Source organism: Taudactylus pleione, unplaced genomic scaffold (genome assembly GCF_031769625.1).
Source record: "Taudactylus pleione unplaced genomic scaffold, aTauple2 ptg000556l, whole genome shotgun sequence".
Classification (NCBI taxonomy): Eukaryota; Metazoa; Chordata; class Amphibia; order Anura; family Myobatrachidae; genus Taudactylus; species Taudactylus pleione.
This window is the reverse complement of record NW_028284958.1, coordinates 23,131,780-23,153,960: the sequence shown is the minus strand read 5'-3', so window position 1 is coordinate 23,153,960 and position 22,181 is coordinate 23,131,780. Positions and strand designations below refer to the sequence as shown.

At 48.8% G+C, this 22,181-nt stretch overlaps 1 protein-coding gene across 2 annotated transcripts in view; it reads right to left on the bottom strand.

Moving 5' to 3' along the window:
* The window catches only part of ZWILCH (zwilch kinetochore protein), a 74,489-nt gene that overhangs the window by 45,802 nt on the left and 6,506 nt on the right, over nucleotides 1-22,181 (bottom strand). For both annotated transcript variants that reach the window (XM_088452762.1, XM_088452763.1), the window contains exons 2-5: nucleotides 21,775-21,826; nucleotides 11,899-11,994; nucleotides 11,699-11,814; nucleotides 8,333-8,535 (exon numbers count right to left, since the gene is read on the bottom strand). In XM_088452762.1, coding sequence (XP_088308888.1) covers nucleotides 8,333-8,535; nucleotides 11,699-11,814; nucleotides 11,899-11,994; nucleotides 21,775-21,826 — 467 coding nt within the window. The remainder of the gene's footprint in view (nucleotides 1-8,332; nucleotides 8,536-11,698; nucleotides 11,815-11,898; nucleotides 11,995-21,774; nucleotides 21,827-22,181) is intronic.

The following is a 22,181-nucleotide window of genomic DNA, read 5'->3' as shown; positions in this document are numbered from 1 at the left end:
CGCCGCCCGAAGGAAGCATCCTGAGAGGCGAAGGTGTCAAACCTGTAATACCTCACAAAGGTATGGACAGAGGACCACGTAGCAGCCTTGCAGATCTGGACTGCAGAGGCACCACGTCGAGCTGCCCACGAAGGACCCACAGACCTAGTGGAATGAGCCTTCACAGAAGGCGGAACCGGCAGGCCTTCATGAAGATAAGCTTCAGAAATAGCCATACGGATCCAGGCTGCCAAAGCTTGCTTTGAAGCAGGCCAACCCTTTTTACGGAAGCCACAGAGGACAAACAAGGCGTCCGACAACCTAAACGAAGAAGTGCGGTCAACATAAGTCCTTAAGGACCGCACAACATCCAAAGTGGCCTCACCCACTGAAAGGCCAGGTGAGTTAAAGGCCGGAACAACTATTTCCTCATTAACATGAAACTGGGAAACAACCTTGGGAAGAAATTCAGGACGAGCGCGCGGCACTGCCCTGTTCCCATGAAAAATCAAGAAAGGGGGTCTACAAGAGAGCCCCTAAATCAGAAACACGTCTGGCCGAAGCTATGGCCAGAAGGAAAACAGTCTTAGCTGTAAGCCATTTAAGATCCACTGAGCTAAGTGGTTCAAACAGCGATCCTTGGAGAGCCCTCAGGACCACAGTCAAGTCCCAAGGCGCCACAGGTGGAACAAAAGGCGGCTGAATACGCAGAACGCCCTGCATAAAGGTGCGTACATCTGGGATTGTAGCAATCCTACGGTGAAACCAGACAGACAGGGCCGAAACCTGTACCTTCAAAGAAGCAAGGCGAAGCCCATGGTCTAGTCCCGCCTGTAGGAAGGCGAGTAACCGAGACAGAGGAAACTCCAGCGGTGCATAACCTCTCGGTCGACACCACTGGAAGAACGTATGCCACACGTGATGGTATATTCTCGCGGAGACGGTTTCCGAGCTCTTAGCATGGTCCGCACTACAGAGCTGGAAAACCCCCTGGACCTTAACATGGCTGTCTCAACAGCCACACCGTCAAAGACAGCCGAGACAGGTCCGGGTGAAGACAAGGACCCTGTGACAGAAGGTCCGGACGTAGCGGCAACCGCAGAGGACTGTCCACGGACAGACCCTGAAGATCTGAGAACCAGTGCCGTCTGGGCCATGCGGGAGCTATCAACAGAAGCGTCCCTCCTTCCTGTTTGAATTTCCGGATTACCCGTGGAAGAAGGGAAACCGGAGGAAAGAGATAAGCAAACCGGAATGTCCACCGTACGGACAGAGCATCCACCAGAGATGCCCCTTCGTCTCTTGTGCGAGAACCCGTACACCGGCAACTTCTTGTTGTGCCGGGACGCCATGAGGTCGATCTCTGGAAGACCCCATCTGTCCACCAGTAGTTGAAAAACGTCCGGGTGCAGGGACCATTCCCCCGGATGAACGTCCTGGCGACTTAGAAAGTCCGCCTCCCAATTGAGCACTCCCGGGATGAAGACCGCTGATATGGCCGGAAGATTGCGCTCCGCCCAAACCAGGATCCGAGACACCTCTATGAGAGCCGCCCGGCTTCGGGTTCCTCCTTGCCTGTTTATGTAGGCCACGGTGGTAGCGTTGTCCGACTGGACCTGTACCGGGTGACCCTGGAGAAACCGATGTGCCTGCTGGAGAGCATTGAAGACCGCACGGAGTTCCAAGATATTGATTGGAAGCTCCGCTTCTGTCGGAGTCCACCTGCCCTGGAACAGATGTGGACCCGAAACTGCTGTCCGTAGTCAACGGGACCCAATTTGGAATCCAGAACGGACGTCCCTCGCTGAGGTGGGTCGTCTGTAACCACCAAGCAAGGGACAGGCGAACCTCCGGGGTGAACACAATCGTCTGGGACTTCAGAGACTGAGGCAGCCCGTTCCACTTTGACAGGATTAGGTGCTGCAGAGGTCTGGAGTGAAACTGGGCATATTCCACCATGTCGAACATCGACACCATGGAGCCCAGTAACCTCATCGCCGAGTGTAGAGACACCCGGCGGCTGTGCAGACAACTGCGCACCCTTGACTGCAAAGCAGAGATCTTTTCCTCCGTCACGAAGATCTTTTGCTGTCCCGAGTCCAATAAGGCTCCAAGATGCAGAATCCTCCGAGACGGGATTAGAGTGGACTTCTGCCAGTTGATTAGCCAGCCGTGCCATTGCAGCAGGGCAATGGTCAGGTCTAAGTGGCGTAACAGGAGCTCTGGAGATCCCGCCACTAATAACAGGTCGTCCAAGTACGGCAACATGCGGACTCCCTGCAGCCGCAGAGAAGCCGCCATGACCGCCATCACCTTGGTGAAGACACGTGGTGCTGTCGCCAGGCCAAAAGGTAACGCCCGAAACTGGAAGTGGTCGCTGCGGACTGCAAACCTGAGGAACTGTTGATGAATAGAGACATGCAGGTAAGCGTCCTGTATGTCCAATGACACCATGTAGTCCCCCGGTTCCAGCGCCAGAATGATGGACCGTAGGGTCTCCATCCGAAACTTCGGTACCCGCAAAGACTTGTTGAGTGCTTTGAGGTTGAGAATCGGACGATACGACCCATTGGGTTTCTGTACCAAAAAAAGATTTGAATAGAAACCCTGGCCCCTCTGGGAGAATGGAAGAGGCACTATAACTCCAGCCTGGAGCATAGTGTGCAATACCTTCCGCAGCTCCGTAGCCTTGTTCCGGTCTGATGGTAGACCCGTGGTGAAGAATCGAGCCGGGGGTCTGTGCCGGAAGGAGAGGGCGTACCCGTGGGAGACCACCTCCAGAACCCAAGTGTCTGTCGTAGTGACCGACCAACACTGGGCGAACTGCAGCAGGCGGCCTCCCACCCTGGGATCCCCCAAAGGGAGGCCCGGACCGTCAGGCCGCAGGCTTGTCATCTGGCTTGGGGGCCGGACGTCTGGTACTCCATGCCTGCTTCCGGGGCTTGACCGATTTCCTAGGGCCAGCCTGACGAGGAAACGACTGTGGTTTGGGCCTGCCCTGGGCCCTAGATGACCGAAAGGACGATGGTCCAGAACCAGAAGGAGCAGCGGCCGACGGGAGACAAGCCGATTTGGCTGCCGCCAGCGTGGCCACAATCTTATCCAGATCCGGACCGAAGAGAACTTCTCCGGTAAACGGCAAGGCTTCCAGACCCTTCTTGGAATCTGCGTCCGCCTTCCAGGATCGCAGCCACAAGGTGCGACGAGCAGCTACCGCTGCTGAAGAAATTCTAGACACCAGAGTACTAATGTCTAGAGCCGCCTCGTTGATGTAAGTGGCCGAATCACGGAGATTGCCAATCAACTCCGCCTGTTCGGCCGGACAGTCGGAATCAAAAGAAGCCTCTAATGAATCCGCCCAGCGCTCCATCGCTCTGGCAACCCAGCAAATGGCCATAGCCGGCCGTGCTGCCCCCCCCCGCAAGGGAATAAGCGGACTTCAGGCAGATTTCTACCTTGCAGTCCGTAGCATCCTTAAGGGAGGACATGGATGGCATCGGCAATGTGGCACTACGGACAAGACGGGTCACGTGAGAATCCACCTGTGGAGGGGATTCCCACGTAGCAAAATAATTATCCGCGAACGGATAAGCCACCGCCAGGCATCTCTGCGGCTGGTATCTTTTGCCAGGCTGTTTCCACGCCTCCTCTAAATGGTCCACCAACTGACCCGAAAGAGGAAAGACTGTGGCATCGCCCTTCACATCTTTGAAAAAGGCATATTTAGACTTAGCCGCTGGGGGAACTTCGTCCTCAATCACCAAGGCTGTGCGGACCGCCCGAATAAGTCCAGGAATATATACTTTGGACTTGGCATCAGCGTCCTTAGTATGGAGAGGTTCCTGATCGTAAGGATCCAGAATCTCCCCATCATCAGACGTCCCTTCGTCATCCTCATAAGGAGCGGACAGAGACGCCACCGGCCGTTTATGAGGCCGCATCACAGACTCCCCTTGCAATACATCCGACAAGTGCTGTACAGAACTCGTCAGGGAGTTAACCCACGCTGGCTCCTGAGAAACCGGGAGCGGGGAAATAGGGAGACTGTGGGGTACCACCAATTGTCGTGGGAAACCCTGCATGGGTGACGACACCACAGACTGCTGGGACAAACCCATCGGAGTAAACGCGGGCTGCGGAGCTAACTGGCCCACTAAAGCTGTTAGCGCCTGAGCGAAACAAGCCCAGGGCGGCTCCTGTACCGGTGCTGTAACCGTAAGAGGCCGCGCCATGGACAAACACTGCCGGCAAAGGCCAGCTGCGCTACCCTCCCCCTCCGCTAACGGTACTTTACACGTGGTACACTGTAGCCGGAGGGGAAAATCACTTTCAGACATGATGGCACCACGTATGTGACCCCTCTCACCAATTATATATTAAATAGGCGAGAGACCACCCTGCAGCACAGCACCACAAGGGCTTAGCAGAAAGAACAGGGACAGTAATAAAGCTGACAGTTTAGAGAAGAAAAGTTACAGGCAGCGCTAGCACAGTCACATACAATGCAAAGAAAATCAATTCCTGCACTAACAGCGCTGATCACTCAACTACACAGACACAGGGCCTGGTAGGACACAGCGCTGCATACACAGACCTGACCACAGCGGAGGAGAGGTATGCGGGGGGACCCAGACCACGATGCTTCCGTCCAGTGCTTCCAGCAGCGTTCACCATGCGTTGGAGAAGATGGCCGCCGAGGAGCAGAGAGGAGGCTGGCCTGGGGGAGGAGCGCTGACACAGGGCCAGTCAGCACAGTGCAGAGAGGGCTGTGTGCAGCGAGGGAGGCGCCGGCTGTGAGACAGGGAAGGCGCGCTCCCCTGGCATGCATTTAACCCCTGGGACGCCGCAGCGCTACCGCTCTGCTGCGGTCCGCTGTCCCAGGGGGTAGTGGAAGCGCAGGTTGGACGCCTAGCTCCACGCTGCAGCCAGTCCCCAGGGAGCCCCCTGCCTGGGGACTTAGGACCATGTGATCAGCGGGGACCCACCGCGGGACCCCGCTGCTTACCTCTGTCCCCCTTGAATCCGGCCATGGTCCGGAACATCTGGGGTCACCGCTAGCTGTGACCCCAGATGCCCACCAGCATCCCCGGATCAGTACCGGCGTTCTGGTACCGGCGGGGTGTAGGGAAGACAGCATGGACGTCAGGACTGACTGTCCATGCTGTTCATCCAGATGTGCAGCCACAGCTGCATGAAGAAAAAGCTTCAGGGGCTCTTCTAGCCCCCACTCCAACAGGTGCACCCGACTCCGGCCGGGCACCAAACTAAACTGAGGTGCCTTGGCTCGGGGGCGGGGTATAGGAGGGGGACCCAGTGCATCCTGGGAGGCTGAAAGCTTAACTCTTTGGTGCCCTGTGACTGACGTCACACCTATACCCAAGGTATCCTGTGGATACCCTATGGACCCTGAAGTAGAAAGTTGTATAGTGTAAGCAAGGCTAGCAATTGAAGCATAGTTTACCATAAATCCAAGTTCTCCTGTGCAAATGGATATGTGGAAAGAAATCTCCATGACATCTGATACCTCATCAGGTTTCTGCCATGTCTTCCCTAGGAAATCCTTTAATTGGAAAAAGGAAGGCAAGAAGTCTGCTTCTTTGGCTTTTTAAGTATAAATCATTTATTCACAGAAACTGGGAGAACTTGGGGGCAGCTCCGCATATCCGTAAGTGCTAGGCACACCCCAAGAGCGGTGAAAAGGGGGGAGCATCTTAAAGATACACCCCCTTTTCTTGTGGCCACACCCCCTTATCGGGCGTGCACGCAGATGTGCCCTTTTCTAGCTCCTAGAACACTAGATACACATGCCGGACCTAGAGTGAACACTAGATACTCCGTGGAGCAACCTGACATTTGCAGGGCCTGCTAGCTAATGTAACTTCAAAGTGTTTTGCAGGGCCTGGACCCAAGGAGGTTCTTGGACTCCATGGGACGCAGGGGTCGGGGAAGGAAGTAGCACAGAAGTAGATACAAATCCAAATGACGAAAAAGGAGCAGGTTAACTCACTGCCTTTTGATGCTCTGAGCTAGGTCCGGAATGGACTTTGCCAGCATGCCCAGCCAGGCAGGTTCCACCATCTCAGCCACCTCCCCTTCAGGAGGCACAGGGATCTCGTTTCCCGAAAAAAGCAACTTGAGCAACAGCCACCCCAATCCTGGCAGGGTTGAGGTAATTTAGCACAGCATTTGGAACAGTGCCCCTGATTCAGAGCCGGATGCTCTGACAGAGCGCTAGCTCTGAATCAGGGCCGTGCTATTTTTTTTTTAACGGCCTCCTGCCCGCTGGCATAGCTGTGGGTGACCACCCAGAGCTATAGCAAGCGGGCAGGAAGACGGTCGCGATGGTCAAGACCATCGGGCTTGCGACGAGACCCTTGTGGTAGGGTCTCGTTTCCGCAAGCCCTGGAGTGCTTTCGGCTCTATCAGAGCGGAAGGCACTCCCACTGACATCACTTGTGATGTCAGTGGGGCCGGCCCCAGACGGTAGGCGTTCCCACGGGAACGCCTCCGTCTGGGCAGCCATGCCCCAGGCCCGCCCACCAAAGGGGGCGTGCTGTCACTCATCATCAACAACACGCCCCCTTTGTAGCGAGACCCGGAGCGACGGCTTGCCCGTCGCTATCCGGGTCTCGCGCATGCACATGACAGAGCCGCCTCCGTCGTGCGCATGCGCACTGGGCCAACATCGACCGGCTTGCGAGTGCTCAGCGCTTGCGAGCGGGTCTGAATCAGGCCCAGTGTCAGCAAATTTGGCCTTAAACACTTTTCAGACATATTGAAAGAAAAACAGAAACACCAAAATTCTGAGAATCACAATGAACATGCTGGTAAAGCGGCGTGTGTACATTTATAATGCCTGTACAGTTAAAAGGTTTCAAGTAGCATAAAAAATTTTGTTGGGAAACTAGTGCTGGCTTTGTGGTGTCATTCCCCCCGGGGGTGTGCAATTACATTTGGGGTGGTTCAGTGAAAGGCAGCAGCTTGAACTGTGAACATACCATTCACTCGGAAAATGATTCATAGATCTCCCTTATTAACCATTCCAATCTTCATTTTTATTTATATTTTAATCTTTTAAATAAAGCTGGTTAGCATCCAAAGCACACTGTATATGCGGGGAAATGTAGTTCTCCATGTCAAACCACTTAAGTATGAACGTAGCCCCCCCAACTGAAAATGCTCAACCACACTTTATCCTCATACTAACACACACAAACATATCCCGCCACTGATAATTCTCTCACCCCCCTCAACACAGACTACTCACACACACACACACAAATCTCTTCCTTCACATTGATAAATCTCACGCACTTCAACAGACATTCAACTCTCCCAATCTTGCATGGTATCTATATATACGGCTACCCATCAGCCTCCAGTTATAGTCTCTCTGCCCACTATGCAATTCGTGTCGGCCGCCTCTAGTGATGTCCATGACCTAAGTTTTGGAAAAATATGCTCTATAGCACGTAAATGTGAACTCTTATTGGCCTATGTGCCCTATTCAGATAGAGAATATAAAGTGTTCAGTATGAAATAAAGAAACACTAAACCTGCTGATATATGCAGCCACCACAGCATCAGCAGCAAAATCATTAGCAGTACCACCTACAGCAGCAGCAATGTTACACTTGTACTCAGCAATTAATATCCGCCTAGGCTCCTCACCCTGCTAGCATGCTGCGGGGACTGATATGTACAGTGGGAGTCAGACACAGTGTAAGATCCCCCACTGTCCTATTATTTAAACTGCGGGCAGGCACCAGAGGGGAAGGCCGCTGCATGTCCAGGTTAGGTCACTGCGAGAGACAGGATGCACTGTGGAGGCCAGTCGCGAGTCTCAGCACACTGTTTCGGGCTCCGCTGCATGTATGGGACCTGCTGCACCTACCAGAGTTGCATGATCCTTAAAAAGCAAATAAGACCAGGACAACTGGGACCTGAAGAAAACAGGTGCAGGCGCGACTGGATTGAAGCAGATAGCGCTCATACCCGCCTCCCCTCCACCCAAGTTCTTATAAAGAACTCCCAATACAAAAACAAAATCACGGCAGGACTTAAACATAAAAATAAAAATCATGAAGGTGCTTCTTCAGCAACAGAAGTTGGTGCCTACTCCACAGGCACATAAAGTAAACTGGTTCCTGTTAGCTGTGGTTGCGATTATGGGATGTAGAAGGGAGGGGTTAGTTTACAAACAAGTGTAGTTTGATTTGCAGGCACCTCACAGCCCACTCTACACCGAATGGTGAGCAGTGTCCCCCAGATTGGATGTAAGAGAAATAAGCCATATAGACTTCAAATAACATGCTACACTTTTCAGCATCAGTAGTAAAATATTTTCAATTACCTGCACAAGTCACCATACGGAAGGTCATTCCCATTATTTCATTTCTGCTCATTTTAATAGGCTCCGCTGCAAGCCAACAGGTGCCTTCTGCATCAGAGCCGTCACATCGCACCCACAAATGAGGGAGAACCTCCACTGATTTTCCATTCCTAATCTGGGTCATGTTGGGATTGTGTGTCAAACTGTAGCTGGAAAGTAGCTGCCTGTAAATAAATAAAATTATGCTAATTATAATAGACAAAATTATTTAGCTAAATGGCTAGACTAGGTGAACAATAGTTCATAAAAATAACCAACAAGAAGGCTTTGTGTAATAAATACATGCATGCATGACTCATTTCCTCATTTTGCTACTGGTTATTATAACTACAGGACATTATCTCAGAGGAGGGATGGTTTAGTTTAATATCTGAGTAATGTTAGGTGGGAGATTATCTTGACATTTAAAGCCATGCAGTTTGCACAGCTTCAATCAAAGGTCTCCCAAACAAAACTCCTTTCAAAATGGGACAAGTTAACCGCTCATCATCCAAAAAAGTAATTTCTCCATCTCCAAGAACGTGTTAGTCTCTCCTCTGGTGGTTCTGAGAAGAGAACCTCAAAAGGAGTACGCTATATGACAAATGGGCGATTGGGACGACGGAAGCCAGCCTTTGAGACTAGGTGGCTCTCGCTCTACTTTGCCGGTTTCATAATCTGTGTTGCTCAGTGAAAGCCAAGCTTCGGATTAATGTCCTAGAGTTAAGGATGGTGCTAAATAAAACTGGACAAATCAACTATTCATCTGAACACATATTCTAGTCTCCAAAAAGGGGTCAATTGATCCTCTTGAGGACAAGGGGCCTGATTCAGACCCGCTCGCAAGCGGGTTGTTGGTGGCACAGTGCGCACTGTGCGTGCGCGAGCCCCGGAGCAAGCGCAAAAAGCACTCGCTCCATGGCTCACCACAAAAGGGGCGGCTGTCGATGTTGATCGACAGCTCGGCCCACTTCGTAGGCGTGGCAGGGGGGGGGCTTCACAAACGGAGGTGTTCCCATGCGAACGCCTGCCGTTTGTGGGTGGCCCCACTGACATCACCAGTGAGGTCAGTGGGAGAGCTTCCGGCTCTATTAGAGCCAGAAGCTCTCTAGGGCTTGCGGACACGAGACTCTACCACAAGGGTCTCGTTTGCAAGCCCGATGGTCGTAATGGTCTTGACATCGCGACCATCATCCTGGCCGCTCGCAATCAGCGTCCGTCTCTGAATTAGGCCCAAGGTTCTATAGTTAAGGGCAGTTCTAAACAATCTAGTTCAGGGACACCTTCTGTTGAAGAGGAAGCCCATACGGGTTCAGTCAGACAATGCCATGGTAATGAATGTTCCAGTGATTTTGGCCACATTCATTCAAAAAGTAAAAATCTACATCCTAAAGAGTAGTCCCATAATCCGTGCATCTTCCAGCAAACTCAGGAGAGGTGGTTACATCTGGATATCGACATGATGGCGTACCAGTTAAACTACAAGGTGTTGTGATTCTGCTTAAGAACCAGGATCCAAAAGGACTTTATCATCGGCTCTGAGGGACATCCTCTCCTTATCACTTTCCTCTGGTGTCAAGGTTTCCGAGAATTCTCAAAAAAAGTAAAAATAGAAGGGATCTGGGTGAGTTTGCAAGTAAAGACTTGGCAAAGTATGATTGTGGTACATAAGTGATTCTCAAGAAGTCAGTGGGACTGTTTCACCATTAGAGGTTAGCAAACTGCCTTTAATGATGTGGCAGCTGAAGCCATGAACTTTACAAAAAAAAAAAAAAAGGAGGGTGTAATAATGTGGTTTCTAAATTAAATTTTAAACAAAACATTATGATTCTGGCTTTTGTCAGAATCCGTCTTCGGAGAAACGCGGATCTATTCACTTTCTGGATGCTGTTACAGCATTGAAGATCTATGTCAAGAAAACACAAGACTAATAAGATGGATGATTTTATGGTCCTCCATTATGCCCATAAAAAGGGATTGACCTGCAGCCAAACACAAAAGAGCTAGAAGGATCACTTTTGTGAATTGGCACTTCTGGATTGGGGCAGGGAAATGCATCCCGTACAATCTTAAGGTGCATTATACCAAATCAGTGCATTCTTCATGGGCGATGTGGGATTTAGAAGCTGCGTCGGGCAGCCACATGGCCCTCAATTACATTAATACATTTTATGGAAGGTTTACACTGAGTCGGTGGGTGCCAGTTATGGACAGAAAATACGGCTTACTAAAGCGTACGCACCTGTGGGAGCTTTGCAAAACATTACGTTAAATTCTTCTCTCTGAATTCATAGGGGGACAGTTGTCCTATTAAAAAATTAACAAAATGTAATCATGAAAATTTGGGGGAATGAAGTTTCTCTCTGTCAGTTTAGTTTTTCTTTTTTGCAGCGCTGTGGGGCTTGGTTATGGCAATTCCAAGTACTGTCCAGGTACTGAGCAGTGAATGGAACAGCTGATGAACAAATTGAAAGAGATGATAGAAAGTGTTACGTACAAACAGTGAGTGTGAGATGAGCTGATGTTTTGAAACATTTAGAAAAAGTGCTGACAATTTTGTCAACACTTTGTGATCTCCCAACATTGAAAACACACACTTTTATAGGTCAACAGCAATCTGCATACAACAACCTTACTTTTATTTTTTTAATATAGAATGAGGCAGTTATCGGATTAGACTTCTCAGAAAACTACTCAGTCCATTCATTGGAAAGATAATCAAGTGACGGTGCATTCATTTGCTGTATATGTATGTTCTCCCAGGGCTTCTGTGGGTTTCCTCAGGGTACTCAGGTTTCCTCCCACAATCTAAAAATGTATTGGTAGGTTAATTGGCTCCCATCAAAAATTAACTCAAGTGTGTGTGTGTGTGTGTGTACACATGTGGCAGGGAATATAGATTGTAGGGATGTGCAGGCTCGGATAGGTTCGAGTTTGCACGTGGAGTTCGGATTTTTCCCTCCAAAAAAACGGAACTCAGAACGAGGCAAAACGTCATCTTACATGGACGAACATCATCATTCCTGGACAAAAGACCAGGAATGATGATGTTCGTCCATGTAAGATGACGTTTTGCCTCGTTCTGAGTTCCGTTTTTTTGGAGGGAAAAATCCGAACTCCACGTGCAAACTCGAACCTATCCGAGCCTGCACATCCCTAATAGATTGTAAGCTCCACTGGGGCAGAGACCTATGTGAATAGCCAAATATTCCCTGTAAAGCGCTGTGGGATACGTGTGCACTATATAAATAACTGTAAATAATTACTACAGGGATCCAGATGACAAAGTACAAATGCTTTGATGTGACTGTATGGTTTTATTCACCAATGTGGGCTTAGAACACATACCTGGCATGCATGGTAGAAACAGGCAATGGTAAGCAGGGTTTCTCCAGAGAAAGACTGAATGAATGGCTGTCACCATTGGGATATTCTTCCTGTGCATCTTCCTCCAGTTTGAATGGCTGTAGAATATGATTTAGAACATGTATCTGCATTTATTGTTAATTAAATTAAAACACACATTATTTAGCAACTAGCAAATATACCTTTTTCTCCATTACAAAAACCATTTCACTTCCACTCCAGAAAGGTTCCAATGACTTGATCTGGCCAGAGCTGACCATATGAACCTGCAGGTCATCCTTGGGTGAAGGAAAAAAATAAAAATAATTTAAAATTGTTAGTTTTTATTATTACCACAATATGTGTATATACACTAAGGAAATTGGTTACATCTTGTTTAAGCCATTTGTTGTGGACGAGGGCTGAAGTATTACAGAGGATTAGGGGGAACCTCTACGTCTCCAATCTCCCCTATCATATCACCTGCAGAGTTGAGTTACCCCTCATTTGAGTCTCCTCCATCAAGCTAAGTGACCCTGCAAGCTAATGTCAGCATGTTCACCAGACATTAATACTCTGCACTACAGAATAATAATGGAGTTCAGACATGGGGGAAGATCCTTCAAAACCTGGCTTCCATAAATTAAGGGCAACCACATTTGATAGAGTGAAATCCCCTTTTTTCAAATGATGCAGTCTATTAGCAGCTACTGTCTGTGATCATTGGCCCAAAACACCCGGGAGAACTATTGTTTGAAAGAGGACAGTAGCTGGTGTTTGCTCACCAGGCAGGGACCAAAACAACAAAAATAAAATTGTTTTCACACAAATGTAGGGGGGAGGGTAATCTAAAGCCCAGGTCTTGTGTCAAATAAAAAAGGGAAATTCCCTCATTTAATGCAGCAGGTTTTCAAGCTTAAAGAAAATGGTAGGACTTGTTTGGCTATCATATGATTCCAATAAATGTAATGCCGCACATCCACTAGCAGACCAAAAAAACAAGAGATATGGTAAGAACTTACCTTTGTTATCTCTGTTTCTACGAAGTCCATAGGGTCCACAGGGTTGACCTTGGGGTATAGGTTGGGAACCAAATCCGGGCACCACGCAGTTAAAGCTTTTAGCTCCCAGGATGCACTGGGTCCACTCTCCCTATAACCCCACCCCCAAGCCAGAGGCACCTCAGTTTGTAAGTAGCCAAAGGCCGGAGGAGGAGAGAAAAAGAGAGAGAAAACTGGAACACTCAATAACCATACTCACCGAAATGGGAGACGGAAAACCGGTGACCAGCCACACAGCCCATATGAAGCCAGGTGCGTCAGGGCGGGGGCCCTGTGGACCCTATGGACTTCGTAGAAACAGAGATAACAAAGGTAAGTTCTTACCATATCTCTTGTTTTCTACTTCAGGGTCCATAGGGGGTCCACAGGGTTGACCTTGGGGATGTCCCAAAGCAGTTCAACCAAGGGTGGGGACGCTCCTGTGCTGAGAGGAGAATCCGTCGCCAAAAAGGAAGCATCCTGAGAGGCAAAGGAAACCAATGCCTAGAACCTTAAAAAGGTGTGGACAGAAGACCACGTGGCCACCTAGTAAGGCAAAACAGCCGAGGCGCCACAGCGAGCCGCACACGAGGGTCACATGGCCCGAGAAAAAACAAGCATCAACAACAGGAAGGCCTACCCATGGGTAGGCCCCTGAGGAAGACCTACGAGGCCATCCAAGCCAACATTTGGTTATAGGCCGGCCATCCTTTCCTGTGAAAACCAGAAATCTCAGACCACCAATAAGGAGTCCGATTTCCGTAAGGAACCTGAATGGATCACATAAATCCAAAGAGGCCAGACCACAGTCAATGAGGCCACACCAGCCGAGAGGACTGGGGACAGAATGGCCGTACCATAAGTTCCAGAATATGGAACCTGAAAACCACTAAGAAGAAACACAGGGCGAGAGCAACTCCCACCCTGACATGATGCCCTCCAGAAGAGGGAGCCACATGAGAACGCTCCCAATTCAGACACTCTCCTGGTTGATATAAACACCCTGAGAGAAAGAGAGAGCCTAAGCAATAGACCATGTAATGGCTATCACAACCAGCGGTTCCATTGACTGTCCCCGGAGGTAACGAAGAACCACTACTTACTCCCAAGGAGTCCCTAGGGAGGACAAATGGAGGCATAATCAAGAAAACACTCCAAAGGATGAACTGGATACCAGAGTGAAGCAATTCCATATCTTAACCATACTGACAGTGTAGAGATCCGCACTGTCAGGAAGACCAGGCCAAGTGTGAAACCCAAGCCAGCCGGAAGGAATGCCAGAATATCTGGAAATCCTGGACACCGGAGGATTGTATCGACAGGTACAATACCATAAGATTTATGGCTGCCACAGTTTGTGGTAGGTCCCAGCAAAAGCTGATCCATGTGCTCTAATCATTCCAACGATGACAAAGCCAGGGAAGCCGTAAGACCACTGTAAGGACACAGTCAAAGACAAACGACCCAGGTCCAAGGCAAAACCAAGGACCCTGAGACAACAGGTCTGGGCAGTGAAGCATCAGGGATGGAGTATCGATGTAGAGACTCCGAAGATCCAAGTACCCCTGACATCTGGGGCAATCAGGAGCCACCAGCAGGAAAGCATCTCCGTCTCGATTGAAAACACTTCCAAAGACCTCGAGGAAGAAGGGAGACCAGAGAACACAGGTACACAAAGTGGAAGGACCACTTCACCGACAAAGAGTCGCTGAAGTTTGCTTCAGAATCCCCAGAGCTGAACTGTAACACCATAGTGTGATAAAGTCAGAAGGCCAAGAGGGTCACCTCAGGGGGGCCCCCCCTGCTCACCAGGAGATGAAACCTCTCTTGGGGAAGAGACTAGTCCCCGGGATGCACGTCGTGACGGCTGAGGACTCCCGCTTCCCAATGGAGAGCTCCTGAAATGAACGCTGCCGAGATGGTCGGGAGGAGACCCTCGGACTATGTCCGAATATGTGACATACCTGTCATTGCCACCCAACGAACAGTGTTGCTAAAAAGGAAGCCACTGTCCTGACCCTGTCGGACTGAACCTTTTCAGGTTCACCGGGAAACAAGAGTTATGCCAGAGTAAGTTAATTGACAGGGTGGAATCGACAGACGTCCAACTGCACTGAAAAGGATTCGATCCAGACACTGTCCCTAGCAAAGAAAACCCTGGACGAGATGGCCATAGCCACCCGGACAGGGACCGACTTGCCTCCGGAGAGAGCATCATCGTTTGAACAGTTATCCGACAGAAAAAACTCATTCCATCTGGAGATGAGCCAATTATGGAAAGGCCTGGAATGGAACTGAGCCCATTCCACCATGCATCCCAGAGTGTAAAGACATCTGTCGACTGCGCAGATAACCATGTACTCCTAATGGAAGAGAGGAGATTCCGTCTTACGCCAGAAGAATTCTCAGATTCTGAGAATCCAGCAGGGATCCTAGATGAAGAATACCCAGAGAGGGATGCAGGGAGGACTTTTTCCCCGTTGATTAAACGTCTGCACCCCGAAGAAGCCACAGTCATCCTGACCTGGCCGTAAAGTACCCCGGTGATCCCGCTAAGAGCAGGAGGCCGTCCAGGTACAGGAGCATTGGGATATACTGAACAGAAGAACTGTCAGAAAATCCAAAACGCTGGTAAACCCCTGTGGGGCTGAGGACAGTCCCAACAGGCAGAGCCCGAAAAATTGTAAGTGTTGCTGTGATACAGCAAACCTCAGCCCATGCTGAGGAAAGGTCTCTGTAAGTACCCGTAGGCACGCGTCCTGTATATCCAGTGATACCCTAAAGTCCCCAGGTTCCAAACATCGTATGATGGAGCATAGGGATTTCCTCCTGAGCCCAGGTAGCTTTAGGAACTGGTTCAGGGAATTGAGACAGAGAATAGGCCAAAGAGGACCATTCAGCCACCGCACCAGAAAGAAAACAGAACAACCAGTCCCTCACTGAGATAGTGGGGATGGCCTAATTAGCTCCGCTTACCGCAACAACTGCATAGCTTTCTGGATCTGTAAGGCCCTTGTAAAGAGGGCGTACCCTCCTACCCACGTAGCCGCGGCAACTTGACACTAATACCGGGCGAACTGAGAAAATCGGTATCTCCCAGTTGTAGGCCTGTCCCGTCAGACTGAAGAGATATCCGTAGGTTCAGAAGCAGGATCGGCTGGCAGTCCAGGCCTGCTCGGTACTGGATATGTCGGCCCTTGTAGATGCCGACAGTCTACGAAGAAACAGACCTTTAGGCTGACCCAGAGGACAAAAAAGACTTAACAGACTTAGTCTGAGGCCTTGTAGTGGGCATAGCTGAAAGCGGTAAACTTGTCGTTAGTAATACTGCCAATGTTACTACAATCTTGTCAAGGTCAGGACCAAACAATATCAACCCTAAAGATGGTATCTGCACCTCTGCATTCCCAGAGCGCAGCCATAGGGTATTACGGAGGATACAGTCGCAGCCGGAACTCTGAAAGTTAGGAGACTGGTATCCAATATAGGCATTTCCACCTATGACAACAGCATATATTACGTGAGCGACCAAATACATTTGAACCCCCGACGTGTTGGAGGGGAAAAAACGTTACAAATGCATCAACCCAATATGCAATAGTATTAACCAACCATGCTATAGCCATGGTAGGATGGGTAACAACTCCTGAAAACAAGTATACTGATTTCAGGCAGAGTTACCACCTACGGATCCGAAGAATCCGACCACGCAGGAATGGGAGGCGTAGTAACTTCTGTAATCAGACGAGTAACACGCCCATCCCCCCCAGGAGGGGCTCGTGATGACCCTCAGGGAATTTGGGACAGGAGGCCAAACACTGTTGTAACACCTCCTATCTGGCAACAGCCAGAGTCCCGCTATGCGATCCACCCGCTAGTCAGCAACAGGTAACCCGAAGGCACGCAATACTGAGGGTGTATGATACAGGTGCAGGTCAACATTCACTCTAACCAGAATGGACCTGCTACCAGCCCTAAAGCAGGGATAATAATACCTGAAATAGGCTTCCCCCCGTGTAAGAGGGAAAGAGCCCCGAACAGTACCCAGTTCACGGCAGAGCCAACTGGGAAGTAACCACAGGGCGTCAACCACGCCAATTAGCGATTCGTAGAAAACGACATCCACCCAGGGTGGCTGTTGTGGTAATCCCTGTAAGGGGAATGACAGACTATTGTGGCACCAGGGGGAATTCATATACTGCGAAAAACCCCTGCAGGGAGCGGTAGTCTGTGTCACAGGGGCAGAGTGCAAGAAGCTGCGAGATACCCTGAGATGAAAAGGGCAGTATGGTGAAGTAACCCCAAGTGAGGTACAACAATGGGGCCCGCCCGGCGATCCGCAATTGAGAGGATCCCGAGAAAACAAACCGCCCAAGGGGGTCGTGAAAGAGGCCGGCACCAGATGACGCCACATACAGAACCCTTTATGAGTCAAATCCTCCGCACTAACACCTGCAGCACATGACTTGCAGGATAGTAAAAATGGGTGCAGTATAACGCTCTATCTCCTGGTCAGACATATCTGACCAATCTTGGCGGAAATATTAAGCAGCACTATACTGGTCCTGACTTATGCCAAAAATTAGCTGCAGGGACCCATTTTCAGCGTATGCAACACACAGTTCCATCTAAAATATGGCAACGTGCAGCACGCAACAGTATGTGACAAACCACACAAATATTAACAAGTATATAAATGTGAGGTCTCAGAACCACCCTAAGTACAGCTGTATTAGGGCAGATAAAGAAAAGGGATAGATATACACTGACAGGTGAGAGAATAAAGTACAGTCAGCACTAGCATAAGTCACATACAATGCAGATATATACATATATACATAAACATGTCATATAATATACTGCACTATTACACTGCATTCAACTTACCCAGATTCAGTGTCTGGGAAGGCTACAGCGCTGTGTACACTGACCTGATGGTGAGGTACGCAGGGGGACTGGACTCACTGCCATCCTGAGAGATTTTCTGCTGCACCACAGAGATAAAATGGCCGCTGGAGACCTCAGAGGAAGCGTGGCCCGCGGAGGAAGCAGCTCAGCGACGCCAGACTATGGATTCTGAAAGGCGCGCTGAGCTGAGGGGAGGAGCCGCTGTAACAGGGAAGGCTGCCTCCCCTGGCCGGCTATTAACCCCCGGGACGCCGGCTCCCTGCACCGATCGTTAAGTCCCTGGTGGTCTAGTGGACACACGGGGTATGGGGGGCCCGCCGCCACTGCCGGCGCCTCCGGTCTGTCCCCTGAGACCGGAGGCACAGGACTGCATTTGAAATGCGCGGATCACCGCAAGCGGTGATCCGCGACCTTACCTGCTCCCCGTGGATCCGGCAGCAGTCCTGGGCGCCCGCAGAGTCCGGCTAGTACAGACTCTGGGGTCCCGCTGAGATCCCCAGATCTGTACTGGCGTCTCAGCGCCAGCGGGGTGACGGAGCGGCAGCTTAGACGTCCTATGGACAGTCCGACGCTGCCGCTCTGAAGAGTCCAAAGTCCATGAAAAAACTTTGTCCCTAAAAAAAATAAAATAAGCTTAGGGGCTGCTAATCAGCTCCCCCTGCGCTAACGGTGACCCGACTCCGGCCGGGCACCAACTTAAACTGAGGTGCCTCTGGCTTGGGGGTGGGGTTATAGGGAGAGTGGACCAAGTGCATCCTGGGAGCTAAAAGCTTTAACTGCGTGGTGCCCGGATTTGGTTCCCAACCTATACCCCAAGGTCAACCCTGTGGACCCCCTATGGACCCTGAAGTAGAAACAACTCACGATTACGACATTGTAATCATGCAGTCGTTTCACAGTCTGTGCTGTGCCTACACTGAACGATCAGTCATTCAGTGTAGGCACATCCATCATCCCCTAACATGCTCAACCTGACGTTATCGTCAGGTTGACCAGCATGTTCGGGCGATGACTGATGTCGGAAACGACCAGCAGGAGCGCACATCGCTGGTCGTTTCCGACATTAATGTGCCCGATTCATGAGCGATTGAACTATAACGATATCGTTAAATCACTCAAAGAAATCGGCAAGTGGATGTGCGCCATTAGTGTTTAAATTCGTGATGGGGAAAATTAGCAAGGACTAACTGCAAACTATTTTTCTTTTGGTGTTTTTTTTTTTTAAATAACATTTATTTCACTCTTTTGAAATTGCAATAAATAAACAACAAAAAAAAATTTATTTTTTTGAACAATTTGTTTAAAACTTATTTGCCATGCTAGAAGAAGGAAAAAAAAAAAAATAAGGGTATTTTCTGAAGATGCATTACAAAAACATGGTATAGCCTGCATAAAACAAAAGCTTATTTATGTTGAAATGTGATGAGCGCAAACATAGTGAAATTGCCTGAGCACAGGGATGCGAACACCTCACCAGCTAAAGGGTTAAAATATAATGATTGCTGGTGTTTTTATCTTCAGAAATGTGTTAACAGATGTACAATGACAAGGTACTCACTGTATGTGACTGCTTCTTAGCATTATGCTTTAATAAAGAAATATCAAATACAGGATTAGGGTAGCATTTTCAGTGTATTGCTTAATTCTATAATCCAAAAGCATACGGATAGGCGACTGGCTGGCAACAATATCTGTGGGCCTGATTCAGCCCCGCTCGCGAGCGCATAGCAAGAGAGAAATTCTCTCGCTCTCTCACTACAAAAGAGGCGGCTGTCGATGTTGATCGACAGCTCGCCCCGTTTTGTAGGCTGGGCGGGGGGGGGGGTGGCTACACAAACAGAGGCGTTCCCATTTGTGGGAGTTCCCGTTTGTGGGAGGCACCAGTGATGTCAGTGGAGAGCTTCCTGCTCTGTTAGAGCAGGAAGCTCTCTGGGGCTTGTGACGGACGGACCCTACCACAAGGGTCTCATCGCAAGCCCCGATGGTCGCGACTATCGCCTAGCCGCCCGCAAAAGCTGTGGGTGGTCACCCAGGAGGCCTCAACAAAAAAAACGCCCTGATTCAGAGCGAGCGCTCTTAAAGAGCGTCCAGCTCTGAATCAGGCCCTGTGTGTAGTAAGGAATTTTGACAGTAAGCTCCAACGGGACATGGACTATTACGAACAATTGCATAATCTGAGTACAGTCCTGTAAATTAGTATTGGTACTATATAAATAATACATAGGACATTATGGGTTGTACCGTTAATATTTGCATAGCACAATGTTGCTTGGTTCTCTTGCTATACAATACTGCAGATTTCAGTGGGGAGGTTAAATTATATTGAAAAAAAAATCTTTATACAGCAATTTATATTTTAGGAAGGACCTCAGGCCTGATAACGTAAGCACGCAAGACAAGGTGGTACTATTACAAATGGAGACAAGTGAATTCTTGCAGGACAATCAAACAATCAAATCAGAATACAAGTCAGTGGTCCATGGAGTGTTCCAGCTTATGTTGACCTACAGTGTATCCGGAAAGTAATCACAACACTTCACTTTTTTCACATTTTATGTTACAGCCTTATTCCAAAATGGAATAAATTCATTTTTGTCCTCAAAATTCTACACACAATACCCCATAATGACAACGTGTAAACACTTTTTTGAGATTTTTGCAAATGTAATTAACCCCCCCCCCCAAAAAAAAACTAAGAAATCACACGTACATAAGTATTCACAACTTTTGCTCGCAGCAATTACAGCCTCAAGTCTTTTTGAATATGATGCCAACAGCTTGGCACACCTATCTTTGGGCAGTTTCGCCCATTCCTCTTTGCAGCACTTCTCTAGCTCCATCAGGTTGGATGGGAAGAGTCGGTGCACAGCATTTTCAGATCTCTCCAGAGATGTTCAATTGGATTAAAGTCTGGGCCACTCAAGGACTTTCACAGAGTTATCCTGAAGCCACTCCTTTGATATCTTGGCTGTGTGCTTAGGGTCATTGTCCTGCTGAAAGATGAACAGTCACCCCAGTATGAGGTCAAGAGCGCTCTGGAGCAGGTTTTCATCCAGGATGTCTCTGTACATTGCTGCATTCATCTTTCCCTCTATCCTGACTAGTCTCCCAGTTCCTACCACTGAAAAACATTCCCACAGCATGATGCTGCCACCACCATGCTTCACTGTAGGGATGGTATTGGCCTTGTGATGAGCGGTGCCTGGTTTGCTCCAAACATAACGCCTGGCATTCACACCAAAGAGTTCAATCTTTCTCTCATCAGACCAGAGAGTCCTTCAGGTGCATTTTGGCAAAACTCCAGGTGGGCTGCCATGTGCCTTTTACTAAGGAGTGGTTTCCGTCTGGCCAATCTAATACACAGGTCTGATTGGTGGATTGCTGCAGAGATGGTTGTCCTTCTGGAAGATTCTCCTCTCTCCACAGAGGAATGCTTTAGCTCTGACAGAGTGACCATCAGGTTCTTGGTCACCTCCCTGACTAGGGCCCTTCTCCCCCAATAGCTCAATTTAGACGGTCGGCCAACTCTAGGAAGAGTCCTGGTGGTTCCGAACTTCTTCCATTTACGGATGATGGAGGCCACTGAGCTCATTGGGACCTTCAAAGCAGCAGATATTTTTCTGTACACTTCCCCAGATTTGTGCCTCGAGACAATCCTGTCTCGGTGGTCTACAGACAATTCCTTGGACTTCATGCTTGGTTTGTGCTCTGACATGCACTGTCAAGTGTGGGACCTTATATAGACAGGTGTATGCCTTTCAAAATCATGTCCAATCAACTGAATTTACCACAGGTGGACTCCAATTAAGCTGTTAGGAACATCTCAAGGATGATCAGTGGAAACAGGATGCACCTGAGCTCAATTTTGAGCTTCATAGCAAAGGCTGTGAATACTTATGTATATGTGATTTCTTAGAGGGTTTTTTTTTTTATTAAATTTGCTAAAATCTCCAAAAAACTTTGTACACGTTGTCACTATGGGGTACTGTGTGTAGAATTTTGAAGACAAAAATTAATTTATTCCATTTTGGAATAAGGCTGTAACATAACAAAATGTGGAAAAAGTGAAGCGTTGTGAATACTTTCCGGATGCACTGTAAATAAGTATATGTAGCTATTACCAAATATTACCTTGTAAGAGAAAGGGCCTAGCTGCCCACCCTTCTTCACTTTCTCATGGACGCTGTAAGGCAGAATATTAGGACATCATTACATATTCATAGGGGTCAAAGCCAAGGCAGAAACACACTGTTATAACTGTAGTAAAAACAGCGTTTTAAAAATGTGCTTTTTATTTAGAAATACACCAATGTTGCAGGTATAGTAAGTTCAGTGTAAAGTTGTTCATTATACTAACATTGAATATAGTCCCATTCATTGAACAATCAACACTAGGAGCACACTCCCACCTGTGTAATGTTACTGCACTTTTCAGCTGCTTACGCCTGCACACTATTGAAATAAGGATGAATGGTTCCTTTTCACAATTACAATACAGTGTTTAAAATGATAAAGCATGAGACCTAGTTCCTGCCATG